The 27,901-nt window shown below is 41.6% G+C and overlaps 1 protein-coding gene across 2 annotated transcripts in view; it reads right to left on the reverse strand.

Moving 5' to 3' along the window:
• pik3r2 (phosphoinositide-3-kinase, regulatory subunit 2 (beta)) overlaps positions 1–17,472 on the reverse strand; it is a 54,808-nt gene extending 37,336 nt beyond the window's left edge. The window contains exons 1-3 of one of the 2 annotated variants that reach the window (XM_047367318.1): positions 17,240–17,472; positions 5,285–5,559; positions 4,744–5,182 (exon numbers count right to left, since the gene is read on the reverse strand). In XM_047367318.1, the coding sequence (XP_047223274.1) occupies positions 4,744–5,062 (319 nt within the window). In that variant the 5' untranslated portion in view covers positions 5,063–5,182; positions 5,285–5,559; positions 17,240–17,472. Of the gene's footprint in view, positions 1–4,743; positions 5,560–7,144; positions 7,268–17,239 lie in introns of those variants that run through there. The other variant, XM_047367320.1, reaches the window with a different exon arrangement.
• Positions 17,473–27,901: the final 10,429 nt, after the last annotated feature.

Genomic DNA, 27,901 nt, shown 5'->3' on the forward strand with positions numbered 1-27,901 from the left:
TCCTACTTATACTTGTATTTCTGCACACAACGCTCTAATCTATTCATTTATTTGCCACCATACTTCCTGTTGTTGCATATGTTCATATATATATATATATATGTATATATATATATATATATATATATATATATATATATATATACTGTCTTGCCTTTACTTGTTTTCTTGTTTGTTATTGGGAGCATAACAACATAATCTCACTCAAATGTACATTGTGAATGTGCAGTTGAATGACCATAAAAGTTTAAAGTCTAAAGGCAACAGCTTAGAATAGTAATACATAAGATGTCCATAGAGTTTCAGTGTTTGGAGGGGTAGGTCAGTGTATCAGCAGTCTGATAAATTAGGCTTATCTTATGCCAGGGAGGCATGTCGGCGAAAGGCATAGTATTGCTGTGGTTGTTTTAACAGTGGGGTACCAGTGTCTGTGTGCTGCTGGATTAAAAGAGCAGCTTCAATCCAGAAACAGGTCTCAGAGTAGACAGCTCCGATGGTACAGTCTGTACTGAGGAACCCTGTGTCTTTTTTTAGGGAATGTGTGTAAGGTGCGGCAGCTCTAAAAACGCAATACATGTGAGACATTTGATATGTTTTTGTCACTAGATCTGCAAAAGCCCCTCAAAAAAACAAGCTGCTGTTCGGACAGATTCTTTCAGCATACTAGTATAAATGGTTTAAACCCAAAGAAAATGGCTAAAATTCAAATATTGGCATTTTCCACAGAGAAGCCCATATTAGTCGACCTCTGGTGTTGATATGGTTATTTCTTTTATACAATGCAACTTAGGTAAGAGGCTAAGAAAGACTCACTTCAGCTACTAAACCTCCTAAAAGCTCCCTTCCTCAAGTGTCATGGTTTCATTGTGTTCAACCAGTCTCTTTAAATCATCTGCATTTAAAGCACTGTGCCACACTGGTCTTTTCAGTGTCTGTCAAACCTTCAGGAGACTCACCTATCTCTGCTACAAGTCCAAAGGTCCTACACTTGATTTTCTTTATTTCTACTTTCAAAACTCTTGAGAAACTGCTAGGTAACTAGTTTTCTGTTTTACAGCATAAAAAGGAAAATTAAAAAAATAGGCTTGTAACCCTGAAAGTTTGTTGTTTATGCCATTAGTTTATTGAATGAAAAAAGTTGACTATATTATTACTGAAAGCAATAAAAAAAAGAACTGTAAGTACAAAAAGCTAAAAGTGGACATATAAAGTAAAGCTTAAAATGCCAGCCAAGTGATCCCTAAGTAACACAGTTCATTAGCTTAAAGTAATAGTCTTAGCTTTAACATGATGAATAGCCAAATGGTTGAAGCAAAGGTAATACAGAGTTCACAACCAACATGCTTAGATCGCCACTGAGTCCATCTGTAAGAAGAAATGCAAAAAGGTCAAAATCAAATGTCATCTCACATCATAGCAAAGGAGAAACAGACATTTTTGTGTTGGTAAGCTCACATTGACTTTAGATGCCATAGACACGTATTAATGTAAAGAGCCCACACAGATGGACAAAATCAATGCCAGATCTCTAGACTCAAGTACATTTCAGTAAGCAGATGGATTAGCCCTTTATTATTCAGTAGAGAGTTTGGCTGGCTATGCCTCCAAAGAGGTAAGGCTAATGACGTGTTGTAAAGATTAAAGGGTTAACCCACGGTCACAGCCAAAAGGGAGCACCCTCTATAACAGCTGGAAATTAAAGGGTGACAGTTAAACATGTAGTTCACCAACACTACTTTTTCAACCATGGATAAGTATCTAGAGTCGTTACAGCCTCCTGATAAGGCCATGTACAGTACATGGCCTTATCATTCAAAGAGTTTTCTTTATTTTCATGACTATGAATATTGTAGCTTCACACTGAAGGCATCAAAACTATGAATTAACACATGTGGAATTATATACTGAACAGTGCTGAGTGCTACCTCCCAGCTCAGAAACAAATGATCAGCTCACGGTCTTGGCAGACTACTTTCCAGAATATTATTACAATAAATGTAGACGAACATCATTTATTTACCTGTCACAAAATGTGCACTGCACACTTGGGCATGAGTGAGGCTCAAGCTGGCCAAATCCGCCCTAGATATCCGATTCAGCCACAGCAGTCGATGTTGTGTAGTCAGTGTTTTTGTTTTCTCACATTGATTTTCTATCATGGCTCGCAGACGATAGAATAAACGTTGGTCTTGACAACCACGCGCAGCACCACCCGCAATTAAGCAAGTTTTCCCCACAGTTGAATTGAATGGTCCAGAGATTTGCTTCACTGATCATGGTAAAACAGCGAATAAAGGCTGCAGCTGCCATCCAAGATGGCGATCGCAAAGTGCGGTCATGTGACTGCGACATCATGTGAAAACCCCCCATTAAAGTTGTTCAGTCGCATTCAGATTGTTCACATGTGCAGAATCACATCAAGCAAGTGTCTGCTGTAGGTTCATCGTAGGTGACATTTTGGGGATTTTGGAGACTTCTTTTAGCAGGCTGCTTTCAGGGTGAACTTTTTACAGCAAGACCTAGGTATGTTGGCAGTTGTTTTGAATGTTGCCAATGAACCCAAACATGAATTTCCCCACAGATATCAAAAACATGCCTCTGAACCGAAATGCCATGAATCCCCTCCCCACTGGGCACACCCCCACAGATGAGCTCCACATTCACACAGTGCAAGCTCAACACTCAGCCCCGCTCCAAGCACCCCCGCAGCACCCTGCCGCCCACCAAACAGCGACGGCAAGTCTAGGGCCCTGTGCAATGCCACCCAAGCCTCCGCCCACAAGCGCAACAGAGCAGACACAACCAAGCACTGTACTCACAACGCACCCCCAACCCCACACCAAGACAGGACAAACTCACCAGGCAAGAGGTCTCCGGCCGGCACCATGCACCCGGGGCCGACGGCCCCCACCATGGCCCCACAAGCACACCACATTACCACCACTGCAACAACAGCCCAGGGAGAAGGGGAGAAGGGTCTGCCCCAGCCAGCCACCCACACATACCCAGAACCCTCAATGTCTACAGGTAACTCAACCCATAGAGGTGGGCGCAGGCACTAGATACACTCCCCTCTGGATGCCAAAAAATGTTGCCATGGTAATGAAAACAGTATTGACTATTTTTCTTAGCATCTGTATGGAGTTTGACATTTTAGTCTCACAACAATCCTACAGGACACGAAAATTAGATTGTTGTTAGTAACAGTTTATTTTATAGAATTTAACACCACAAGGTGCTGCAACCTGTACTTTCTATTATTATATATATCCAGCCTTTCACTCCAATATTCCCTGGAAACTTGAGATTATTTCACAATGCTAAGTAAATATTAGCAGGTAGGTTTGGTGTGTTATTATTGGCAACTATTCTCATAGAATGCTTTATTTTATTTTACTAGTTTTCTGTTGTAGCATTTAATACAATCTAATAAAATAAGCATGTACTTTTTCATCCTCTAAATGACAGCGATGATCACCTGTGACTGCTGTGTTTCTTATCTGAGTGCATGCACCAGTTACTGTGTACTGTGGTGGCCACTAAGCCAACAAAATGTTTTTCCACTGCTGTGTATATTGTTATACATCCCCATTTCACAGTTTATTAATGTTCAATGTAGGAAGCGGCATCTGGTTCTTCATTTTGTTTTAGAAAATATGTCAGAAAGGAATTGTTTTACTTAAAAAACAAAAGTGTATCCTTTACACAAATGTGTTGGCACTGTGCTATTGTGGTCAACCTATTTAGTTTTACAAGGAACACAATGTGGAACAATCCTCCTTTTTATTTGACTATTTCCCCCACCACACCATTAAATCAAAACATTACATAAAGTAGCTAAAGCATGTTGTGCAACAGTGATAACGGTCTATATGAAACACAATGACCTGTATGAAGTTGACTCAATTAAACAAGCATTGGAAAAGAATTACATTTGTGTCTAAGACAGTTTTTGTTGTAAAGTTATTTGATAAACTGTTTGAGCCTAATAAATAAAGATAAGACTACACTTACGGTGGGGAGAACAAGTATTTGATACACTGCTGATTTTGAAGGTGTCCCACTTGAAAAGCATGTAGAAGTCTTTAATTTTTATTGTAGGTACTCTTCAACTGTAAGTGACGGAATCTAGAACCGAAATCCAGAACATTGTGTGACACACTGTGTGATTTTTAAGTAATTAATTAACATTTTATTGCATGACACAAGTATCTGATCACCTAATGATCAGTAATTTACCGGCTCTCATAGGCCTGTTAGTTCTTCTTTAAGAAGCCCTCCTGTTATTTTAGCTCATTGTTTGTGCAACTTAATTAAATGTTCCATGTAAGTACCTCTTTGTTGTTAATGTTATTGCTTCCACAGTAACGCATAAGTACATAAGTATAGGCCTAATGAAGAATAGTTCCTGAATGTATTCCATTTCAGGTACGCTTGCTCCTGCTAAAGTTGTCATCTGCAAATGGCCACTTCACTGCTTTTAAGGAAACCAGAATATCTTGTCCAGCTCTAGTTCTCAAAATCTAAAATACCTGTTAATTCCAGATTGAATCGTGTTACAGTGAGAAGATATTCTGTTATAAATAACACAGCTTCTGATTCAGAACCTTTTATTTTATTTGTGAAAGCCATCCTGGTGAAAGTCAGAAGGTGTGCTACAAATGGCGCCAGTGCTGAGAACAGAAGCTGTGCCGGCATCAAGCAGAGATGGATTATAATCTAAATGAATGTGAAAGCTCTTACCATGAGAAGGTTCTGATATGGGAGCAGCTGGGAGAGGTCGCTGGGACCTTGGCTGATTCAATGGATGGGCCATTTTGATCAGACCAACAAACTCAACGAACGTCCCTGGGAAGTCGCCTCTCTGCTTGGTGCGTTCATTGTATCCTAGGAGCCAGCCTAGATGCTCTGGGTGCTCCTCAATGCCCTCCTCATAGTTCTGTACTGACATCAGAGAGGCCTTGCTGACTGTCAGGAGGTCTCCTGGCTGCAGATCCAAGTCCTCTCCCTGGTCCTTGGTAAATGTGTACAGTGCACGGTATTGGAAACCATCTGCTGCCATTTTGTAGAGCAGATGAGTTCCTTTTTTTCCACCTGATTTTGTCTGCAATGGAATCCTCCGTGAGAAACTGAAGTGGCTGTTGAGTCACTGATGCGAAGTGTTGGTGCTGTGGTTTCTAGACTGGGGGATTGAAGGAAGGAGGGAAGTCACCCAAAGTTTAGAAGCATTTTTACTAGTTCATAAGGTAGCTGCTATAATTGCAGTGGGGGCTTCAAAGCTGACCGGTGTTGCTCGACAGCTGCACTTTCCTCAGCTTGATACCCCGGTTGAGCCAAATGATGGAGCAGAGGGACAGCGTTGGCAACATGCTCCTTCAAGCAGCAACAACCTGGTGCAAGTTTGGTGTTCTGATGAAAGATTATGCTAGCCAATGTCCCAGTGTCGCTGGATCTCTGCGCTCCAAGTAAACGGTTAGATTGACGGAAAAGCAGCTGGAGTGCGGCGCTTTTAAATCCTTTCAAGTTCGCTCACATTTATGAGAAGGAAAACCGACTGACCTGCATAACAGAAGAAAGAAAGAACAGAAAAAACAAGTTAAAACACGTTAATAATGATAATAGTAATTTGGAAATAATAATAAAACTAAGATATCCCAAAACAATAACAGTTACTGTTAAAAGGATGATGCTTTATACCCAAAGAAAGGCGGCTCAGACCTACATGAAACGAAGCTAAAGCAATGCATGAAAATGGCGAACTGCGACAGCTCCATGCATCTGTGCAGTCTACACTTAGGAAGCAGAGATCGGATGATGATGCTGCGTCATTACGAACAGCAGACTGGGACCTGGACAGGAGCCTCCAGTTCCTCTTCTACATTCACTCCCTCACAGCCCAAAGTGATGCAGAACACTTTCCACAGGAACAAGAAGTTTCACTGTGAAATAACCGTTCCTACGACTCAAACATCAGCAAGTCTGATTAACAGAAGTCAAGGGAAGGCTTTTACAGAGTGATCATGCAAACGAAGATATGAACCATAAGTCAGAAACCTTTGCCACAATCGTTCCTGCATGGGACAGAAAAGGAGTAACTGTGTTGACTCAGACCTATTTTGGCTTCTTTCAGTTAAAAACACTTCAGTCGTTCTGTGTTACATTTATCTGAAATAAAGCAAAGCTAATGAAAACAACATAAAATCATTCATATATAAAGATTTCTACATGTACATGCAGCCAAAACATCGTCTGGGATGTGCAATTCAAATTTAACAACACAAATAACTGCAAAACCTAACGTATACAGCTTGTGCACAGTCTGTACTATGCAACTAAAACAAAACAGCTTAAATGAGTCATTTACAGGTATAAATAAGAGGATTCAATGTCTACCTTGTTTTGTCAAATGAATGAAAGACAATAATTGTCAAACTATCCATCTAGAAATCCGACTTAAAATTAGAGTATAAAATCCCTGGTAAAATCTCGACCAATCAGAGGTCTTCTGAGAATGGGACACAGTAATCAAAACTGTTGCTGAATAACATTAAAAAACAGAAACTATGCTGAGACAGAAAAACGAGGGTTTATGGTTTCCAGATTAAGTACGCAATCTATGGTTTGTGGACCAACCAAGGACAACGGTCCTATTAAAGTCTGGACACAATGAATGGATTTCAATGAGGAGCAGGAAAAGGTAGGATTAAAAAGTGAAAGAGGCAGAAAGGTTATTGAAAGGAAAGCCTCCGTTATTTTTGGTCGACTGCTAAGATGATATTTGGGGTCGTTTCCAAAATGGCTAAATCCGAGTAACCAAAGGCCTGGTCTGCGAGGCCTGATGCTTTGCCAGCGTTTCAGAAATGTTCATGAATGGACAATATATAGAATGATGGTGCATAGAGATCAATACAACCAGACAGAAGCATAAAATAATACAGAAAATGTCCAGTTTGCATGTGTGAATGCCAAAGTGCATGCTTCTGAACCTCAGTCTAGTTGTTCTCTCTCTCCAATGGCATTTCGAATGCACACGCACGTTTACTGAAAACCCCTTTGAATATAAATAAATATTTTTTTATTTTAAAGAGACTGTTTAAATGTTAGGTTAGGGTAATAACTGGATGCAGGAACGTGCAAAACTCACCCCACTTTTTATTCAGAGTGAAGCCGGACAGGCTCCGCAAGACTCAGTCCCACATCTTCCAAATCGACAAGCAAGAAGTGCCAGGCTAGACACGTGGCACCGGCATACCCAACCACAGCCCGCAATCCTCACACCACCATAACCACCCCCCAACTCCTCTGCCTCATCTCTCCACCTGCTCCTCACCCCCCTACCCAAACCCATAAAACATGCAAAAAGTCCTGCCTCCCACTGCCCCCCCCCCTGATTGTCATCCTGAGAAAAACTCCAGTTGTTTCTCCAGTTGCCATGTTTTATTCCTTTACAAAGAAATGCAGCAATAAGCCGGCAAAAAAAAAAACAACCAAATATCAAAGATAAAAACAACTGAGCACAAGTTTAGTAGTTAATTTTTACTAAGTTCCAGAGTAAAACAAGTCCTCCGAGGTTGAAAGAGCAGTCTTCTCTGTTACAGACCAAGTGTTTTAGTTCTGCAGTACAGGTCAGCACAGCAGCTGGTCAGCTTGGCGTCGGTAGAGCCACTCCGTGTTAAACACTTTGCATTTAGTCTGGGCAGAGAGCGTCAGAAAGCAGGAAAATGGCAGAGTGAGAGACGGAGCACTTTGCTACCAGTAGAGTCCACGCAGCAGAGGGAGACCACAGGAAAATAAATAATGAATAGGCAGCAAGTAACTCACTGTTGCTAGAGAGGGAGAATGCTAGTCCTGTGCTCTGATTGGTCAATGCTCTGGCCATGTGCTTCACAGTCACCAGAGAAGCCGGGCAAATCAAGAAAATGTTCTAATATTAGAAAATGTTTCTAGGCAGTGATCAAACATCCAACCAAAAGAACTCCAGCTTTTCCCCCAAACTCAGCTTATTCAAGTTTTTAAAACACCAAGCTGACTGCTCATGATTTTAGGTGAAATTATTATTCCAAATACAGTCAACTATCTAAGCATCAGGACTGAAAACATAACATGGAAAGACTCTGGCCTGCATGTAACTGGAAAAATCCTCATGAGTCATGCTGTATTTGTGCAGTAGGAGGCAAGTGGATGATGTCTGCAGTAACTCTGATAAATGCAGGCAAACACTCGGTAAGAGATCAAATATAATAACTAGAAATATTTAAATAAAACTTTAATCAAGCTCATATAAAAAAACATGGCTTGATTTCTAATTATTCTTTTTTTTAATGATTTAAAACTAATCTTATGAACTCCAAGCCTGCTGCCTTTCATATGTTTTTATGAATAGCAAATACATGTGCTACTTTGAAGGGATCATCCATTTGTTTTTCTTTTTCTTTATTTAAAGACTTTTTTCAGCACTAGAGGCATTTATTTTTGATAGTAGTAAGACAGGAAGGAGGGGCAAAGAGAGGGGGAGACATTCGGCAAAGGTCGCCGGGTCTGGGACTCGAACCTGGGATGGCCGCTTCGAGGACTATAGCCTCTATATGTGGTCACGCACTAACCCCTACACCAACAGCACCGCGCCAAGAATGGATCATCCATTTTAAATAAAGATGTTACTGTGATCTAATTGTGAAGTCTGAAAATGTCAAATGATTCTTGATGTGTTCAGTCAGCCAGCATAGCTCATTATACATCAGCAGATAAAAAGTAAAACTAACAGAATAAAATAAAGCCGGGTGCCACTGGCACTACTTTAGGAGTCAAACAATACACAGTTGTAATTTCTAAAATATGCTAAGCTTGGGAAAGATTTGATGTTTTTATTGGATGATTTTTAGTACAGAAATCATAACAGCAGATGCCAATTACAAAGGTAAAAATACTAAACCATACTGGTAAGGAAAATATGTGCAAACCAAACAACTAAGAACCTTACATACAAAAGGCCTTGTCTAACCACTATGTACCTATTTTTAATGTTACCTGTATTATTGGTCATATGATTGTGAGACTATGGGTGTAATGGTACAGAAAATTCTGGTTCAGAACATACCTTGGTTTTAAGGTTTGGTACGGTTTGGGTTATTTCAGTCAAGAAACAAAAACATAAATATTTTTTATAGATTTTACTTCAGTCAACAGTAAACCAAAAATGCTTGAATTTTCTGACAGTAATTTAATTTTATCAATATGTTCTAGCATTTCACAAACTGACAAGTATAGAACCAATCGGTGATTTTTTTTTTCATTTTGTCTGTTAATAAAATGATTATATAACTAAAAAGACATTTGAAAATTAACCACTTTTTAGTGTTGTTGTTTAGGAATTTTTTAACAAATCTGTGCCAACATTTGATAATAAAAAATGAAAAACATGTGTCTCTCTGCTGCTGTAAAGACTCCCTTGCCATTTGGGGCTGGATAAATGCTACAGGTACTTTAGCTATTTTTTCTTTGTACCAGTGATGTTTACATTCTGCTTGATGTTGTTTCAGGTTAGCAATTAAGTTCAGTGTAGGTAGAGCAATTAACCCTCTAGCTGTTAAACATTGACATAAACCCTTGCTTCGTTCCGCGTTTCTTTCTCCATCTACACTGTAGCCAAATGAGAAACCGCAATGTTCCCAAATACCAGACTTCAGTGATAGTCGAAAGTCTAATTTTGGTACTGCTTTTTAAAGTTCTTTTGTGGAATGTAGAAATCTGCACTTTAGTTCCCAACATAAACGTTAGCTTGGTTAGTGTGTGAGATGAGGGCTGCACAGTGGTGCAGTTGGTCCTGGGTTCAAACCTTGGCCTGGTCTTTCTGCATGGAGTTTGCATGTTTTACCTATACATAAGTGGGTTCCCTCCAGGTACTATGATAGTGCAAGGTCATTTTTCATATATGGTAAGGAGTGAGTGTTTTTAAAATCTTGCTCAAATATGATTAGTAAATGTATTTTTAACAAACAGCTTTTTCCAAACTCAAAATGTTAGACATGTGTTGTTCCTGTTCATTTATATTTCTGTGTTGGTGAAAAAAGTAGGCGGGAAAAAACCCTTTGAATAAAAATAGTGACTATGGAATGAGTTCCACATATAAGAAAAAACCAAAAGCATAGGAACATTAGGTTTTTCTGTTCTTCCTCTTAATTGTTTCGTTGTAACTTTAATATTTAGATAAAACAGTTTATGAAAACAAAATCTGGCACTGAAGATTTCTAGTTGATGAATCTTCCCTCAAAATAGAGCTACAGGACTGGACATAATCATTAATATATATCAACTAAGGGTGCAACGATACACAAAAATCACCATTTGATACATTTTCCGTTTGCTTCAATCAAGAGAAACAAAGAAAAGTGGCAACTATAAAACTATAAAACTGAGATTCAGCTCAATAGTTTTTTTGATAAAGAATATGAAGCCGATACCTGATTTTTCTCAAGTACCAGTAATGTTTACATTCAGCTTGACGTTGTTTCAGGTGAGTAGGCCAGTGAAGTGAAGAGAGAGCTGGATAACTTTTTGCTGTAGAAAAATGTGTACGCTGATACAGAGTTTTGGTTTGGTCCAACTTTCTCCACTGTAGCTGCATGAGAAACCAAACATGTCTGGTGCCAATATGTGTCTACATGTGTAAGACATTAGGACCCGCCTATGGCCATGCATAGTGTTATACTTAGAGGATTACGATCTACAATTGTCACAACAGCAGAACGGGTGGCGATAATGTGCTTGCTTCTAATAGGATGTTCAGGAGTTAACCTCGTTTGTTCGATGAAGAATCACAAGTTTCAAACAATCACCCTATAGTTATTTAAATAGTTCTCTTAACTGCGGTGTGACAAATGGCAAATTCATCCAGAAAACCCCTATTAAGACAATTCTGTGAACTGGTATTGTGCACATATGTGGCCTCGTAAGAAGCTTAAATGTCATTACGCCAGCCATGAATGGCTGGTATCAGTGACGTCTATGTGAGGAGGGGCCCGGACCCTCACCTTATAAAATGGGCTGACATGGCGTCATTCAAAAACATGCTTCTCTCTTCTTCACTTCGCAGCAAGGAGGTTGGTCTGGTGAGACACTCAATCATGCTAATCAGATAACTGGGGTTATAATCATAACCTTAAGTACTCGTTTATAGCATTCGTTTCATGTCTTACTATGGAGAGAAATACTGACTCTCAGATTGACAGACATGCCTGTTTAAATGACAACTGTTCCCATTGGCCAATCAGTAAGGGGCCACACCAGGAGAGTCTACACTTAAGATTGAATGTGCCAAAAAAAGAGCAGTCACATCAAGCTTGTAAAACCTAGCAAATGTATCAGAGGAAGCCCATCTTGTAGCTGTACACATCTCCTCAATAGAGATCCCTTTAAAAAAGGGCCCATGAGGATGCAAGCACCCTTTTGGAATGTGCACAAAGACGAGGCTAGAATATGCCTTGCGCCTTGTCCAAATAAAACAGCAGTGCCCGCACTAGACACGGACTATGTAGATGTCTTTACTCCTCTGAAGAAAAAGGAGGTAAAAAGGCAGTCAAGCTCTATTGAAGAGCATGAGCCCACCACTTTTGGAACAAAAGATGAGTTAGGTTGCAGGATGACCTTTGAGTCCTCAGAGAAAAAAATTAATAAAGGCTTGATGGACCGAAAGGGAATGAATTTCACCAATCCACTTAGCTGAGGAAAGACCAAGAAGCAAAGAGGGATAGAAACCTAGGCTCAGCTTCTTCTAATGGCTTAAAGGAAAATGAGACAAAGCTTCTAAAACAGTGGGAAGGTCCCACGGTGGGGCCAAAGGCCTGGACATGGACAATTTGAGGCATGCCCTTTTCATAAAACAACAAAACAATGAATGTTGGCCTACTGTTCTACTGTTCTTCCAAAGCCAACATGAGAGGCTGAAATAGCAGTTAAATATATCTATGGTTGAGAAGGGTTTGGCTTTATCAATAAGATTCTCTAAAAACAAGACCACTGCCACCAGGCATCAATAGGGGATGGTGTGAGAATCTGTGCACCACCTTACAAAAATCTTCCACTCTGGCACACTGGATGGTGTCAACAACACCAAAAGGGGATCGCATCTGCATTGAAATTCAGCCACATAGGGACCAAGCCAAAGGGGACAGCCTTTCTGGACAAGGATGAAATACGTCCCTGTGAGTCTGGGACAGGAGATCCCTGCAAAGTGGCAGTTGCCACGGTGGTCTGCACAAGAGTTGAAAAATCTCCGCCAACCAGTGCTTTCCCGGACACGTTGGTGCATATCAGGATCATGGATAGACCCTCCTTCCTCACCCTGGCTTGATCGGCAGGAATGAGAGCTACTGGAGGGAATGCATAGGAAGGTTTCCCCTTCTCCCTGGTTGTCGGGTTGGTGAACCCATGCCAGCATGGCTACTCCTGAAGAACCATGGAGACGCTCCGTTCATGGAGACGGAGACTGTGATCCGTTATGTTGCAGATTTCTTTCCCAAAGTCATTATCTGGTTTAGTGATAATATCTTCTGAGAGAGCCGAGAAGAGGTTCTTAAATCATGAACGACGCTTGCCCTATTTATAGGGTGAAGGTCCAGGCCCCTCCCGACATAGACGTTGCTGAAGCCACCCATTCAGGGCTGAATAACATTTAAGCTTCTGACGAGGACACACAGGAGTCGTTTCCCATAGTGAGGCACGAAATGAATGCTATGAAAAGGAACTGACGTGCCATCATACATATTGACATAAAGCTAATACTATTATATTTCACTATGCTTTTGTGACACTGAGCTTGGCTTCCCGACCTCTGCCCTCAGCTTCCACACACCTTCCACTTGTATCTGCATCTCTCTTTTTGTTTTGCTCTAGCTTGTCTCATGTGCAGATGTAATGTTATCTGCTGGGAGTCACTTGTGTTGTAGTTCCTGAAAAAAGTTTTATAAGCATTATAAGTACTTATAGGGGTTGGACAATGAAACTGAAACACCTGGTTTTAGACCACAATAATTTATTAGTATGGTGTAGGGCCTCCTTTTGCAGCCAATACAGCGTCAATTTGTCTTGGGAATGACATATACAAGTCCTACACAGTGGTCAGCGGGATTTTAAGCCATTCTTCTTGCAGGATAGTGGCCAGGTCACTACGTGATACTGGTGGAGGAAAACGTTTCCTGACTCGCTCCTCCAAAACACCCCAAAGTGGCTCAATAATATTTAGATCTGGTGACTGTGCAGGCCACGGGAGATGTTCAACTTCGCTTTCATGTTCATCAAACCAATCTTTCACCAGTCTTGCTGTGTGTATTGGTGCACTGTCATCCTGATACAAAGCACCGCCTTCAGGATACAATGTTTGAACCATTGGATGCACATGGTCCTCAAGAATGGTTCAGTAGTCCTTGGGCCAAGGGAATGCCATGATATGGCAGCCCAAACCATCACTGATCCACCCCCATGCTTCACTCTGGGCATGCAACAGTCTGGGTGGTACGCTTCTTTGGGGATTCTCCACACAGTAACTCTCTCGGATGAGGGAAAAACAGTAAAGGTGGACTCATCAGAGAACACTACATGTTTCACATTGTCCACAGCCCAAGATTTGCGCTCCTTGCACCATTGAAACCGACGTTTGGCATTGGCATGAGTGACCAAAGGTTTGGCTATAGCAGCCCGGCCGTGTATATTGACCCTGTGGAGCTCCCGACGGACAGTTCTGGTGGAAACAGGAGTGTTGAGGTGCACATTTAATTCTGCCGTGATTTGGGCAGCCGTGGTTTTATGTTTTTTGGATACAATCCGGGTTAGCACCCGAACATCCATTTCAGACAGCTTCCTCTTGCGTCCACAGTTAATCCTGTTGGATGTGGTTCGTCCTTCTTGGTGGTATGCTGACATTACCCTGGATACCGTGGCTCTTGATACATCACAAAGACTTGCTGTCTTGGTCAGGGGGTCAGTAATGGTGTGGGGTGGCATTTCTTTGGAGGGTCACATGGCCCTCCATGTGCTCGCCAGAGGTAGCCTGACTGCCATTAGGTACCGAGATGAGATCCTCAGACCCCTTGTGAGACCATATGCTGGTGCGGTTGGCCCTGGGTTCCTCCTAATGCAGGACAATGCTAAACCTCATGTGGCTGGAGTGTGTCAGCAGTTCCTGCAAGATGAAGACATTGAAGCTATGGACTGGCCTGCCCGTTTCCCAGACCTGAATCCAATTGAGCACATCTGGGACATGATGTCTCGCTCCATCCACCAACGTCACGTTGCACCACAGTCTGTCCAGGAGTTGGCGGATGCTTTAGTCCAGGTCTGGGAGGAGATCCCTCAGGAGACCATCCACGGTCTCATCAGGAGCATGCCCAGGCGTTGTATGGAGGTCATACAGGCACATGGAGGCCACACACAATACTGAGCCTCATTTTGACTTGTTTTAAGGACATTACATCAAAGTTGGATCAGCCTGTAGTGTGTTTTTCCACTTTAATTTTGTGTGTTACTCCAAATCCAGGCCTCCATTGGTTAATAAATTTGATTTCCATTGATGATTTTTGTGTGATCTTGTTGTCAGCACATTCAACTTTGTACAGAACAAAGTATTCAATGAGAATATTTCATTCATTCAGATCTAGGATGTGTTATTTGAGTGTTCCCTTTATTTTTTTGAGCAGTGTATTAGTTAGCTACTTTGTTGACCTTACATACCCTTGTCTACGGATCCATCTTGGCCTCAGGCCATGAGTCCACATGGATCTGAAAAATCTGCTGCCCCACAGGCTTGAAGGACAGAGCAACAGCACCAGAGCTTGCGATTACTTATTTTTCTGCCTGAAATATTGACATGGGCATGCTTGAGATTTCAGTTACATACTCCTGAAGGCTGCCTGGTCTTGGTAAATTGTGCATAACAGAGAAAACAGTTTCTGAGAAAGGAAAGTTAAAATTAATACTTCAATCTTTAAAATAAGCCATTGTTGCTTGTAGAGGACATATAGACACCATTAAGGTTTACCTAGGTTTAGATGTTAAAATGACTGTTTCATTTAAACATGTTCATGTCAATGTAACAAAATCTAGCTTAGCACCATTTCCACATTTTTTACTGACGATATTAACATGTACTCATTGGTAGGGCTGGGCACTGAGTCTCCAGAATCGATTGGAACCGGGACTAATATTCCGATTGGAGGAGGCATTATGCTGTGGGTTGTTTTTCAGGAGCTGGGCTTGGTCCCTTAGTTCCATTGAAAGGAACTATAAATGCTTCAGCATACCCAGAGATTTTGGACAATTCCATGCTACCAACGTTGTGGTAATAGGTTGGAGATGGTCCCTTCCTCTTCCAACAGGACTTTGTGCCAGTGCACAAAGAAAGGTCTATAAAGACATGGATGAGAGAGTTTGGTGTGGATGAGCTCGACTGGCCTGCACCAAGTCCTGATCTCAAATTGATAGAACACCTTTAGGATGAATTACAAGAGAACCTGCCCTTCTTGTTCAACGTTAGTCCTCACAAATTTGCTTCTGGAAGAATGGTCAAAAATTCTCATGAACACACTCCTAAACCTTGTAGGCAGCCTTCCCAGAAGAACTGAAGTTGTTATATCTGCAAAGGATGGATCAACGTCACATTGAAGCCTTTAAAAATGGGATGTCACTTAAGTTCAAATGCGAGTTAAGGCAGGTGAGCAAATACTTTTGGCAATACAGTGTATGAAAGAAAAGAATGCTAAGAAAATTCCATTCAAAACAACTATTTTTTGTAAATGACAAAGATAAGATGTCCAATTAGAGTGAAGAAGGTTTCAGGACTTTCAAGAGTGAAATTTGAAACAATTATTTGTCTTAAGAAGAGGTGAGACCTATCACAAGTTCTGTGTAGAGGTAGGCCAATATACCAACAGGACGATAAATTAGGTTGAAATTTGTTTTTATTTAAAAATACTGCCAGACATCAAAAAACAGTGAGCGGAGCGCCAGTCCTTGTGTGCTATGAAAATAACAGTAAATCCTCTGTAGTTTAGTAAACAATGATTTACAACCTGCAGAGGTCCACAGAGCCAGTTAGGTTCAATTTATTATTAGTTATTATCTTGGGAATCTCTCTTATAAACAGGTTGTGTGTAAGGCAGAGCACAATACCTGCATCACCTAAAATACTTCACCATAAGATCTGTAGAAGCACAGGAGGAGGAAGAAGCTACAGCTTCAGCCAGCTCATTTTAGCGAACAGGTACATAAATGTTTCATCCCTAAAGAAACTGAAAATATTCTGATCTCGGATAAACAGAAAAAAAAACATATTAACAAAATTATAATAATCAGCATGAAATATTTGCCAATAACTGCTCTGATAACAGCCAGAGAGAAACTAATATTTGTCAACTCCTTATCCTGTGTGATCCCAACACTTGAGCATCCTGGTACAACCCATGTCTGGGGTTATTTCTCATCCACAGAACAGGCCATCCTCATAATTCTGCCCAAGAATACCGCCAAAAATATAAAGAGACAAAATGTCCTCCAAGACCAACTTCTTCCATCACTCCAGGCACAATTTGGTGGTGATCTCTGGAGTTGTTTTTATGCAAAAATAACCCAACTTACATGTACTGATAATGCTTGATGGAAACTAAATCCTTAAAACAAACACATTCTCAGCTATGCAGGCCTCCATACATCATGTTCTCCTATTCTGAATGTGCACACACCTTAGTAACCCCCCCTCCTGAGGATTAAACGTAGTTTTATCATGTCAACAAAGCAAAAAGCCTAATGTTAGCATTTGACAATAATACGAACAACAAACACTAACACTTGGCAACTAGTAATACTTGGTTAACGTTTAAGTATTTTTTTACTAGAAATGCACGAGCTTAAAAGTAAAAATAATGAGTTCCTAATTTATTTAAAGTCATTTAATTAACTAGTGACAATAAATCAACATGTCAGTGGTTACATGTCAGTGTCGATAAGCGCGAGCACAGAGGAACGTGCGAAAAGACCAAATTAAATATTTTTCCAGCAAAAACCTCAGTGTAACAACAGAAAACCACAATGGCAAAATATGAGAATAAACGTTTACACTGAGCGATAAGGTGAGCGTGGCTCTGCCTCCACACCGCACATTAACAGCACTGAACTTCCACCATTTTCCAGTACAGTGGCCGCTGGCTTCCCTGCTGTACTGGAAATGTGCAATAAGTTGAGAAAAACTCACCCGCGGATGATGTTTGAGACTTCTCACTTTTTCTGCAGCGGATGTTGAACAGTTACAAATCCACCGAGAGAAGGCATGCGGTGTCCTAGCTGCAAACTGCAGTGTTCTTAGTGTGTAAGAATGTTCAGGCGACAGGTCTGATTTAACTTTTAACTGCGCCGTACTTCTGTCGTTCATAACTCCCTGGCCCTATGCACAGCCATTTTCCAGCTCAGCAAGGCGCAGGGAAGGAGAGTGCGTGGGAACTACTGGGCAGTGCGGAAAGGGACGAACCCGAACGGAAAAGACCGAACGACTTATTAGCGCTCACCTATAGGCTGGAAATTTGAATTTATCTTCAATTATACACATCTGTGTTTTGTTAAACTTCAATGTAAGCTATCTTCTATTGCGAATAACTATTATTTTCTTTTGTAAATGTTTGTATACCTTTTTGATAAGCTGCAGATTGTCTTAACGTTTCATGTCTATTCCTGACTAGTCTAAAAAAAGAATTTAGGTGAATATTATATTTTAACTTTTAGAATTATTTAAATACAATAAAATAAATGTTATCATTAATGGTGAGCGCCTATATTTTTGGTCACAAATGCGACGTAAACATATTGAGTAACATAGCTAAATATGCTGGTTCAGTCAACAGTTGTTCTCATTTGTAGTGTGTGGTGTCCGAACATTAAGGCTGCGTTGTTTATTTGGATTATAATGTGAATAAAAATATCAACAAAGAGCAGCCATAAGGCATGTGGTTGACGCATTTTCGGTGTAAATGCAAGAGTCTTTACTTAGAGAATTTATGTCTTAGCTATTTTAGCTAATGCTAAAGTCAAATTTACAACAATAAAAAAAGAAATTATACAATATAAGCAATTGAAATAATATAAATATTAATAAAGCAAATTAAATGTAATGTTCAGTAATGGTTGAATTATAACTACATTACATACAAACATTTTGAATTAAATTAAAAGCCATTCTGGCACCTATTGTTTTCACCACAGTAAAAAATATATAAAATAACAGGAAAGAATCTAATGAACATGTACAGTTAGGCCAAAATTATCACACCCATGGCAGATTTAGACCCTAAATTATTTTCATTCAACCAAGAAGTTTAAATCTGATACAACACAGGCATCTCTCAAAAGATAGCAAAATCAAATAAAATTAGTATCAAGAAAAAAATAATTGACCTGTTTTCTTTTAATTTAACCTAAAAGGGAGATGTCAAAAATTATGTATACCCTTCTCAATAATCTGTGCAAAAACCTTTAAACAGTATCCAAATGTAGGCCTATCTTTGCTGATAATTTCAAGTCTCTTGAGGTTGGAAGGCCTCTTTGTCATCACGCTAATATTGAGCTATCTCCACACATTCTCTGTGGAATTCTGGGCTCTGGTAGGGCCACTCCAAAACCTTAATATTACTTTGAGCCCAAGAAACATATTGGTTTTGCTAGGTGTATGAATAATTTTAGGGTCTGTAGTGTTCCCCTCACTATGCGGCCCCCTCTTGGCAATCTTAAACTTTCAGCTTTTGGTTTTTGAAACGGCGCAAATACCTGTTAAACGAGTGTCAGAATCACATTCTATGGCCAAAACAAAACAAGGACAAATGCCTGGTGTTGACATCTGCCCTTTAGCTGAAGATGCTGGTTCAGTTAACCTTAGAGAGAGTAAATGTACATCCTTCAATCAAACGAGGTGTGAAAATGTTGGCAGGTGGGCGGGACTTCCGGTGGCTGGGACATCCTAGGGCGGGACTTCCGGTGGTGGACCTTCCTGTGACGTAACCGGATATCATCATTAACCGGATGTTGTCATTAGCTGGATATCGTCATTAGCCGGATATCGTCATTAACCGGATGTTGTCATTAGCCAGATGTCATTACAAGGAAGCAAATCTTTCTAATTGTATGTTTTTAGATGTTTTTTACATCTAAAAACAAAACATCTAGTTTATCCACTTTAAAAGGTCACTCAGGTTAATGCAGGCACAACACAAAATTCTGATAAAAAGAGAGAACCTGACAGAATTGTAAATTCATTTTGTTTTAACGCAGGGGTTATTTAGATGTTATTTAGAAAAGAAGGATGAATTGGCTTCTGTTGTAGAGATGAACTGAAAAAAAAAAAAAAACATGTAGTTTATCCACTTTAAAAGGTCATTCAGGTTAATGCAGGCACATCACACGAAATTCTGATAAAAAGAGAGAACCTGACAGAATTGTAAATTCATTTTGTTTTAACGCAGGGGTTATTTAGATGTTATTTAGAAAAGAAGGATGAATTGGCTTCTGTTGTAGAGATGAACTGAAAAAAAAAAAAACATGTAGTTTATCCACTTTAAAAGGTCACTCAGGTTAATGCAGGCACATCACACAAAATTCTGATAAAAAGAGAGAACCTGACAGAATTGTAAATTCATTTTGTTTTAACACAGGGGTTATTTAGATGGATGTTTTTACATCTAAAAAACAAGGAGACAAAAAGTAGACACAGAACCTTTCTTCCTCTGCTCAAATGTTTGAGCAATTTAATCTGCACCAGTAACTTGTAGAGATGATCTAAAACAGAGAAATAAGTGAACTGAAAAAATAAAAAATAAAGGTTATAAAATCCTCAGTCACTGTTTATTGAATTAAGGCATCCAGAGCTGTTTCTTGTGTATTGTCTCAACAAAAGTCTTCACACCAACTGTAGTCAAAGTAATTAAGAGGAATGTGCTCTATTCCTGGCCGAAAGTCTGGAGCATTATCTCAGTCAATACACATCCACTGTTTAATGAATAGGTGACCAGACCTCAGACATCCGCAGCTGTTTCTTGCGTATTGTCTCAGACAGTCTTCACACCAACTGTAGTCAAAGTAATTAAGAGGACTGTGCACTTTTTCCTGGCCATAAGTCTCGAGCATTGTCTCTGACAATTCCCATCCACTGTTTATTGAATTAACACGTCTGCGCTGTTGCTGAGGTGTCTCGGGGGGGTGTGGCCAAGGGGCGTAACTATGCGCGCTGATAGGATTTCGTCATTTGGGGGCGAATCTAGAATCGACGAATTAAAAAAACAGAGGGGCGTTCTTCAGTGTTTGTTTTAAATACTAGCGGAAAATGCAACAATTTACCTGCAGCATTCGCTGGAAAAGAACGCTTGTTGAACAATGGTTAGAGTTAAGAGAGTTTTTCATCAAACCGGGGAGAAAAGCAAGGTGTGCCAAGATGATGAACAACCATCTACATCATGTATTTCCTCGTCTGAGATACCTATCGGAATTCCTATCGTAACATACTCTGTAGATGATGATTCAACTTCACCAACAACAATGGATGAAAAACAGGCCTCAGGTCAACTAAGACGTACATCTCTTCTGTGTGAAACCCCAGTAACCGTCTACAGGCGAAGAAATCAACATATTACCTATGCAAGGTACAAAGGCCTCCATTCGACACTCTGCAGGAAGAGTGGTCTTAGGAACCATATGGACTGAGCGGTAGCTGGGGGTATATTTTAATGTACGAAATAGGAGAGCTCTGCCTGTATCAATTGGATCAAGACGAGGTATTTAATGGATCATTGGCTCTGTGTACTCTCACCCACAACGACTGGGCTGTGTTACGGTTGGCAATCCCACACCTTAACAATAACCCTCAATCAGTCTCAGTGTACGAAAGGGAGGATGAAGATGAAAGCTCTCCTCAACCAGCAAAAAGGATGAGAATGTGTCCTTCCGATGTTGAAATAGCTGCGAGAGAACCTCTCTTTAGTGCAGTGTGGGGGTCAAAAACCACAGATAATGGCCAATGGTCTTTTCAGGCAAGCAAACGCAAGAATAACCAGACGACCCCCTCAGATCTGTTTGTGTTGGAGGCATTCAATCAGAACTGCGGTGTATTCAAGACTGTGCTGGCTGTACCGTATGATGCTTGGGTTGAGAAGATGAGTGAAATTGGACAGCGTCTTTCCAACCTCTTCGAAAACTCACGCTGCTGGATTGATGTTATGTCAGTGAAAAGAATCCTGACGTTACCCTGTTGTGGATCTAAAGGCCACCCTCTTTTGAGGACCCACCCTCTTTTGAGAACCCACTCCCCTTCTTGAGGACCCTCCCTGCGCTATATATACAGGGTCTAACTGCAAGCTCACAGACTATTCTTCTTCATAATGGCTTGCGGCAGACCTTGAGAATGTATGGAGCGTACGGGAAAACACCATACTGGGACCTCTACAACCAGCAAGAAGAGACCGTCTTCTCTCCCTATCATGATGATGAAAGCTTCAACACCGGGCCGTATCATCCACCTACTCCAGACCTCTACTCACCAGCCACCTCATCGTCGCAGCTCTTTGAGTCCCTATTCAGTCCAGGGACACCGACAGGATACAACCTCAGATCGTATCATCCACCTTCTCCCGACCTCTATTCACCGCTATGCGTGGCTGAGTCTGTACACACAGATATCCAACCTGAAGACAAGAGGGTGATTGACTACTCACCCTCCCCACAAACTCCAGACCCAATACCTGCCCCTCTGCCTTCACCAGAAGAGGAGGAGAGTAATCAGGGTGATGAAATTGACGGCTGTATCTCAAGCGCTCTCATCAATACGGTGAAAACAGCAATACTTCATTTATTCAACATAACCTGTTCGAACTATGTCAAAGAAACCTGTTACAGGTGCATAACGAACCACCCGAGCCAACGACAGCATCAGTGCCTGGAGATATTGGAGGAGGAGTATTACCAAATCAACTTTCAATGCATTGTGCGACGACTCGTAAACCCAAGCTCCTTCCTGCTATTTGGAAACTTCAGACACTTCGACGCATACAAGCAGATGACTTCAGAGTGAAAACGATTGCAGAGACGGTTTTATATGAACTGAAATCAGTACAAGGCTTCCATAGTGCAATCATTGATATGTACGAGAAGATGAGCGGTAATGACTGTCTCAAGCAGCTTAACTCTGTTTCAGAGTGCTACAATCCGATCTCAGATGATTGATGACTTGTTTTGTCTTTTCTGTATTTTCTCTCGGGTTTCTACTAGTATACATATATATATAAGTTTTGTTTTTTAAAGATTGCAGTGTTTGAATTTATCTTTATTATATGAATGTGTTTTTTTGTCTGTTTCTCTATTAAATACGGGTACAAAATAAATAAATAAAAAGAAGTATAAATATACCCTCAGGTGTTTGTTTTTTTCATTATTTAACAAGTAGTCGTCAGAGTGAGCATAAGACTGGGATGTCTGAAAGAAGGATAATGAAAAATGTATATTACAACCCATCAAATCCGGGAAGTTTAGGGGGTTTAGAAAGGTTGAGGAGGGTTATACAAGATGAAACAGGGAAGAAGGTAGCGGTTGAAAAAGTTAAAGATTTTTTATCGGGAGAAGATACCTATACTCTACATAAACCTGCAAGAATAAAGTTCCCGAGAAACAGAGTTTTTGTCACCAGACTATTGAGACAGTTCCAAGCCGATCTCTGTGACATGCAAGCTCTGGCCAAGGAAAATGACGGTTACAATTATTTATTAACAGTCATTGACATCTTTTCAAAGAGGGCGTATGTACGTGTTTTGAAGAGGAAAACTGCTGCAGAGGTGCTAAAGGCTTTTGAATCAGTTTTTAAAGAAAGTCAGGTCCCAAAAAAACTTCAGACTGATGCAGGGAAATAATTTTTTAACAAGAAATTTAAGCTTCTAATGGAGAAACACGGTATTGAACATTTTGCCACAGCAAGTGAAGCAAAAGCCTCTGTGGTTGAGAGGTTTAACCGTACGTTAAAAACAAGGATGTGGAGATATTTTACTGCTAACAACACCCGGCGGTACATTGACGTCCTGCAAAATTTTACTAGAAGCTACAACCATACCTACCACACCAGCATTAAGATGAGCCCAATGGAAGTGACCTCAGAAAATGCCTTTCAAGTGTTTCAGAATCTGTACGATGTTACCTCCAACAGATATTGCAGGGCCTCAGTGACAATGTTTAAACAGGGGGATCTTGTCAGAATATCCAAGGTACGTGGAGTGTTTAACAAAAAATACAAACAGAGTTTTACAGATGAAGTGTTTACAGTGTATGAGCGGATACCGCGATCTCCTCCTGTATACAAACTCAAAGATTTGGAAGGAGAACCTATCCAGGGTTCCTTTTACGCTGAGGAACTTCAGAAAGTAAAAATATTTAAGGACAAGATGTATCAAGTGGAGAAAATATTAAATCAACGCACCGTCAAGGGTGTCAAACAGGTTTTTGTACGCTGGAAAAATTGGCCTGAGAAATTCAACAGTTGGATCAAGTTTGATGAACTACGAAACGTATAAAATAGGTGTGTGCTAAAACCTAACGATTCATACAGCATCATGGACAGCAAGGCAGAGGATGACGGTTTTTACATTACCCTTCCCTCTAAGGCTAGCATGGAAGTGTTTAAAATAATACCAGTTCGAGTTTCCGTGTAAATTTAGCTCAACATATTGATTTAGAAGGCCAATGGATGGTTGCATTAGCAGAGATTTCATACCCTCATACATGGGATAATTTACCAGATCATGATGCCTACTTTGAATGGAGGAAGGTTGGCGATGTGGAGATCAATACGCAAAGGATCAGAAGTGGCTACTATAACAGCGTTATTCAACTCGAGACAGAGATGGAACTGTTTTTCAAAAAAATGAACTCGGGTATCCGCATTAAATTCAGCAAAGTTCAAAAGAGATTTGCATTTCAAGCAAGCGGTCCGTATGAAATACGCTTCTTCAACACTCTAGCTTATATGATGGGCGTGAAACCAGGGGAATGGATTCATGTATCTGAACCAAAACTGGCTCCTTTTCCGGCAGATATAAAGGCTGGTTTCTATCACCTATACTGTTACAGCGACGTGGTCAGCCCGCAAATAGTAGGCGACACTTTTGCGCCTTTACTGCGGACCGTCAAAGTACAAGGCGACTTCAGTGATATGGTTACTCTGACGTTTAACCCCGCCCACTACCTTCCAGTTTCCAGAAGACATATTGAAAATATCCATATAGAAATTAAATTGGACCAAAATGTTCTTGTAAATTTCGTCTATGGTAAGACCATTGTAAGACTACACTTCAAACCGGTGATATCACAACGTAGCCTGAGATACATTTTATTTGTATAAACAGAGATATATATAACCTCCAAGACTGATTGATTATCATTCATATTACCCTGGTCCTTCAACACTGCATCAAGCAGGCAAGAGAGAACATGGCTCATCTAAGTCTGAGACGTGATCCAAATCGCTTTGTAAATTACTATGTAAGTCAATCAGGCGGTAATCTGCTAGGGTTTTATGGGGCCCCGGTCATGTACAGACGCGGAATCGGATCATTATTTTCAAAATTATTCCGCTTCGTATCTCCTCTGGTTAAAAAAGTATTTGCTATTGCAAAACCCCATCTTAAAACGGCTGCATCAAATATCGCTTCGGATGTCATTGGTAGAGCCGTGAGTAAAATGAATGGTTCTACACGCACCAAAGGTCAAGAAGGTTCAGGAATTATGGTTTTATCCAAAAGACCCAGAACAAGACCCCGTGGTGATCGTTTAAGGACGGTTAAAAAACAACGACAAACGCGAAAAAGGAGATCAGTTGGAGCTGACAAACGATGAGGAAGGAAGTCATCCACAAGTTTTGATATATATAAATAATTGCTCTTTTACATAACAAATCATCAGAGTGCACGCTGGCAGAGTTGGACTTATTTTCTGCCCCGATGACGCAGCTATCGATTGAAGATAAAATTTACACAGAGATCCAGCCTTTATCAGCAATCACCGATGGAGGCCCGATCGAGTTTTTCATTCCGGGAGATGGAGAAAAGTATCTAGATCTCAACGATACGCTGTTGCATCTCAGAGTGAAAATTACTAACGAGGATGGAACAAACCTGCCAGATGATGCACCTGTAGGGCTCCTCAACTACCCGTTAAACACCATCTTCAGTCAGTGTGATGTCACTCTCGGAGATCGAATTATTTCACAATCCAGCGCTACACATCCATATAGAGCCATGATTGAGACATTGTTAAACTTTTCTGAGGATTCTTTAAAAAGCCAGTTTAGCTCTGGTCTTTTTTATAAAGACACTGCAGGGGCTCTGAACTCTATTGTTACAACTAACGGCCCTAACTAAGGTCTTAACAGCAGAGCAGGCTTTACGGAAAATTCCAGGGAGGTACATCTCCTAGGCCCCCTGCATGCAGACATATTTTTCTGCGAGAGACTTCTTTTAAACTCTGTTGACCTCAAAATTAAACTTACAAGAGCCAACGATTCTTTTTGTCTCATGGCCGCAAGAGACTCCACTTTCAAACTCAGGATATTAGGAGCATCTCTTTTCATCAAAAAAGTTACCGTCTCTCCAGCTGTACGACTGGGGCACGCTTCAGCTTTAATGAAGGCAAATGCTCTCTATCCACTTTCACGTGTGAATGTAAAAACATATTCCATCCCTGAAAATTCAAGGGTATGCAACCAAGAGAATCTTTTCTTAGGTATCTTTCCCAAGTATGTGGTGATTGCATTACTGCATCATGACGCTTTTACAGGAACATGTGATCTCAATCCGTTTGACTTTAATCATTTTGATATGGAATATTTAGCTTTGTGTAAGGATGGCAGACAAATTCCTGCTAAGGCCTTCCAGCCCAATTTTAACCAAGGTAGTTCAGTGAGAGAGTATTACAACTTGTTTACGGCTACAGGACGACATCTAAAAGATCTTCCGCTGAGTATAACACGTCAGGAATTTAATCAAGGATACTCTCTATTCACATTCAATCTTACTCACGGAACATGCTCTTTGGAGATGTTTCTGGATTGTTATGGAATTTAAATTGTCTTTTTTTTTTTTTTTTTTTTCCATTGTTTGTTTTTTCTTATGATTTAATATTTGTGTAATGACATCATATGTTAGGGGGGTTCAAGAACCCCTCATGAAGAACACAATTCCGGGAGAGCTTCGACCAGATCCCGGGGGATGTTGGAGACATAGAGTCCGAGTGGACCATGTTCTCTGCATCTATTGTCGATGCTGCTGCCCATAGCTGCGGCCGTAAGGTCTGCGGTGCCTGTCGTGGCGGCAATCCCAGAACCCGGTGGTGGACACCGGCAGTAAGGGATGCTGTTAAGCTGAAGAAGGAGTCCTATCGGCTGTGGTTGGCTTGTGGGACTCCTGAGGCGGCTGACGGGTACCGTGAGGCCAAGCGTGCTGTGGCCCGGGCTGTGGCAGAGGCAAAAACTCGGGCCTGGGAAGAGTTCGGTGAGGCCATGGAGAAGGACTACCGGTTGGCCTCGAAGCGATTCTGGCAAACCGTCCGGCGCCTCAGGAGGGGGAAGCACTGCTTTGCCAACACTGTTTATAGTGGGGGCGGGAGACTGCTGACCTCGACTGAGGACATTATCGGGCGGTGGAAGGAGTACTTCGAGGATCTCCTCAATCCTGCCATCACGCATTCCATGGTGGAAACAGAGGCTGGGGACTCGGGGTTGGACTCTTTCATCACCCAGGCTGAAGTCACCGAGGTGGTTAAAAAGCTCCGCGGTGGCAAGGCTTCGGGGGTGGATGAGATCTGCCCTGAGTACCTCAAGTGTCTGGATGTTGTTGGGCTGTCATGGTTGACACGCCTCTTCAACATTGCGTGGCGGTCGGGGACAGTGCCTCTGGACTGGCAGACTGGGGTGGTGGTCCCCCTTTATAAGAAGGGGGACCGGAGGGTGTGTTCCAACTACAGGGGGATCACACTCCTCAGCCTCCCTGGTAAGGCCTACGCCAGGGTATTGGAGAGGAGAGTCCGACCGATAGTCGAACCTCGGCTTCAGGAGGAACAGTGTGGTTTTCGTCCCAGCCGTGGAACACTGGACCAGCTCTATACCCTCTACAGGGTGCTCGAGGGTTCATGGGAGTTTGCCCAACCGGTTCACATGTGTTTTGTGGACCTGGAGAAGGCATTCGACTGTGTCCCTCGTGATGCTCTGTGGGGGGTGCTCCAGGAGTATGGAATCGGGGGCCCTTTATTAGGGGCCATCCGGTCCCTGTACGAGCGGAGCAGGAGTTTGGTCCGCATTGCCGGCACTCAGTCGGACCTGTTCCCAGTGCATGTTGGACTCCGGCAGGGCTGCCCTTTGTCGCCGGTCCTGTTCATAACTTTTATGGACAGGATTTCTAGACGCAGCCAAGGGCCGGAGGGGGTCTGGTTTGGGGACCAGTGGATTTCGTCTCTTCTTTTTGCGGATGACGTGGTCCTGCTGGCCCCCTCTAGCCAAGACCTACAGCATGCGCTGTGGCGGTTCGCAGCCGAGTGTGAAGCGGCTGGGATGAGGATCAGCTCCTCCAAGTCCGAGGCCATGGTACTCGACCGGAAAAGGGTGGCTTGTCCTCTTCAGGTTGGAGGGGAGTTCCTGCCTCAAGTGGAGGAGTTTAAGTATCTCGGGGTCTTGTTCACAAGTGAGGGAAGAATGGAGCGGGAGATCGACAGACGGATTGGTGCAGCTGCCACAGTAATGGGGGCGCTGTGCCGGTCCATTGTGGTGAAGAGAGAGCTGAGCCGAAAAGCAAAGCTCTCAATTTACTGGTCGGTCTACGTTCCTACCCTCACCTATGGCCATGAACTT

The sequence above is a fragment of the Girardinichthys multiradiatus genome, chromosome 6, assembly GCF_021462225.1.
Source record: "Girardinichthys multiradiatus isolate DD_20200921_A chromosome 6, DD_fGirMul_XY1, whole genome shotgun sequence".
NCBI lineage: Eukaryota > Metazoa > Chordata > Actinopteri > Cyprinodontiformes > Goodeidae > Girardinichthys > Girardinichthys multiradiatus.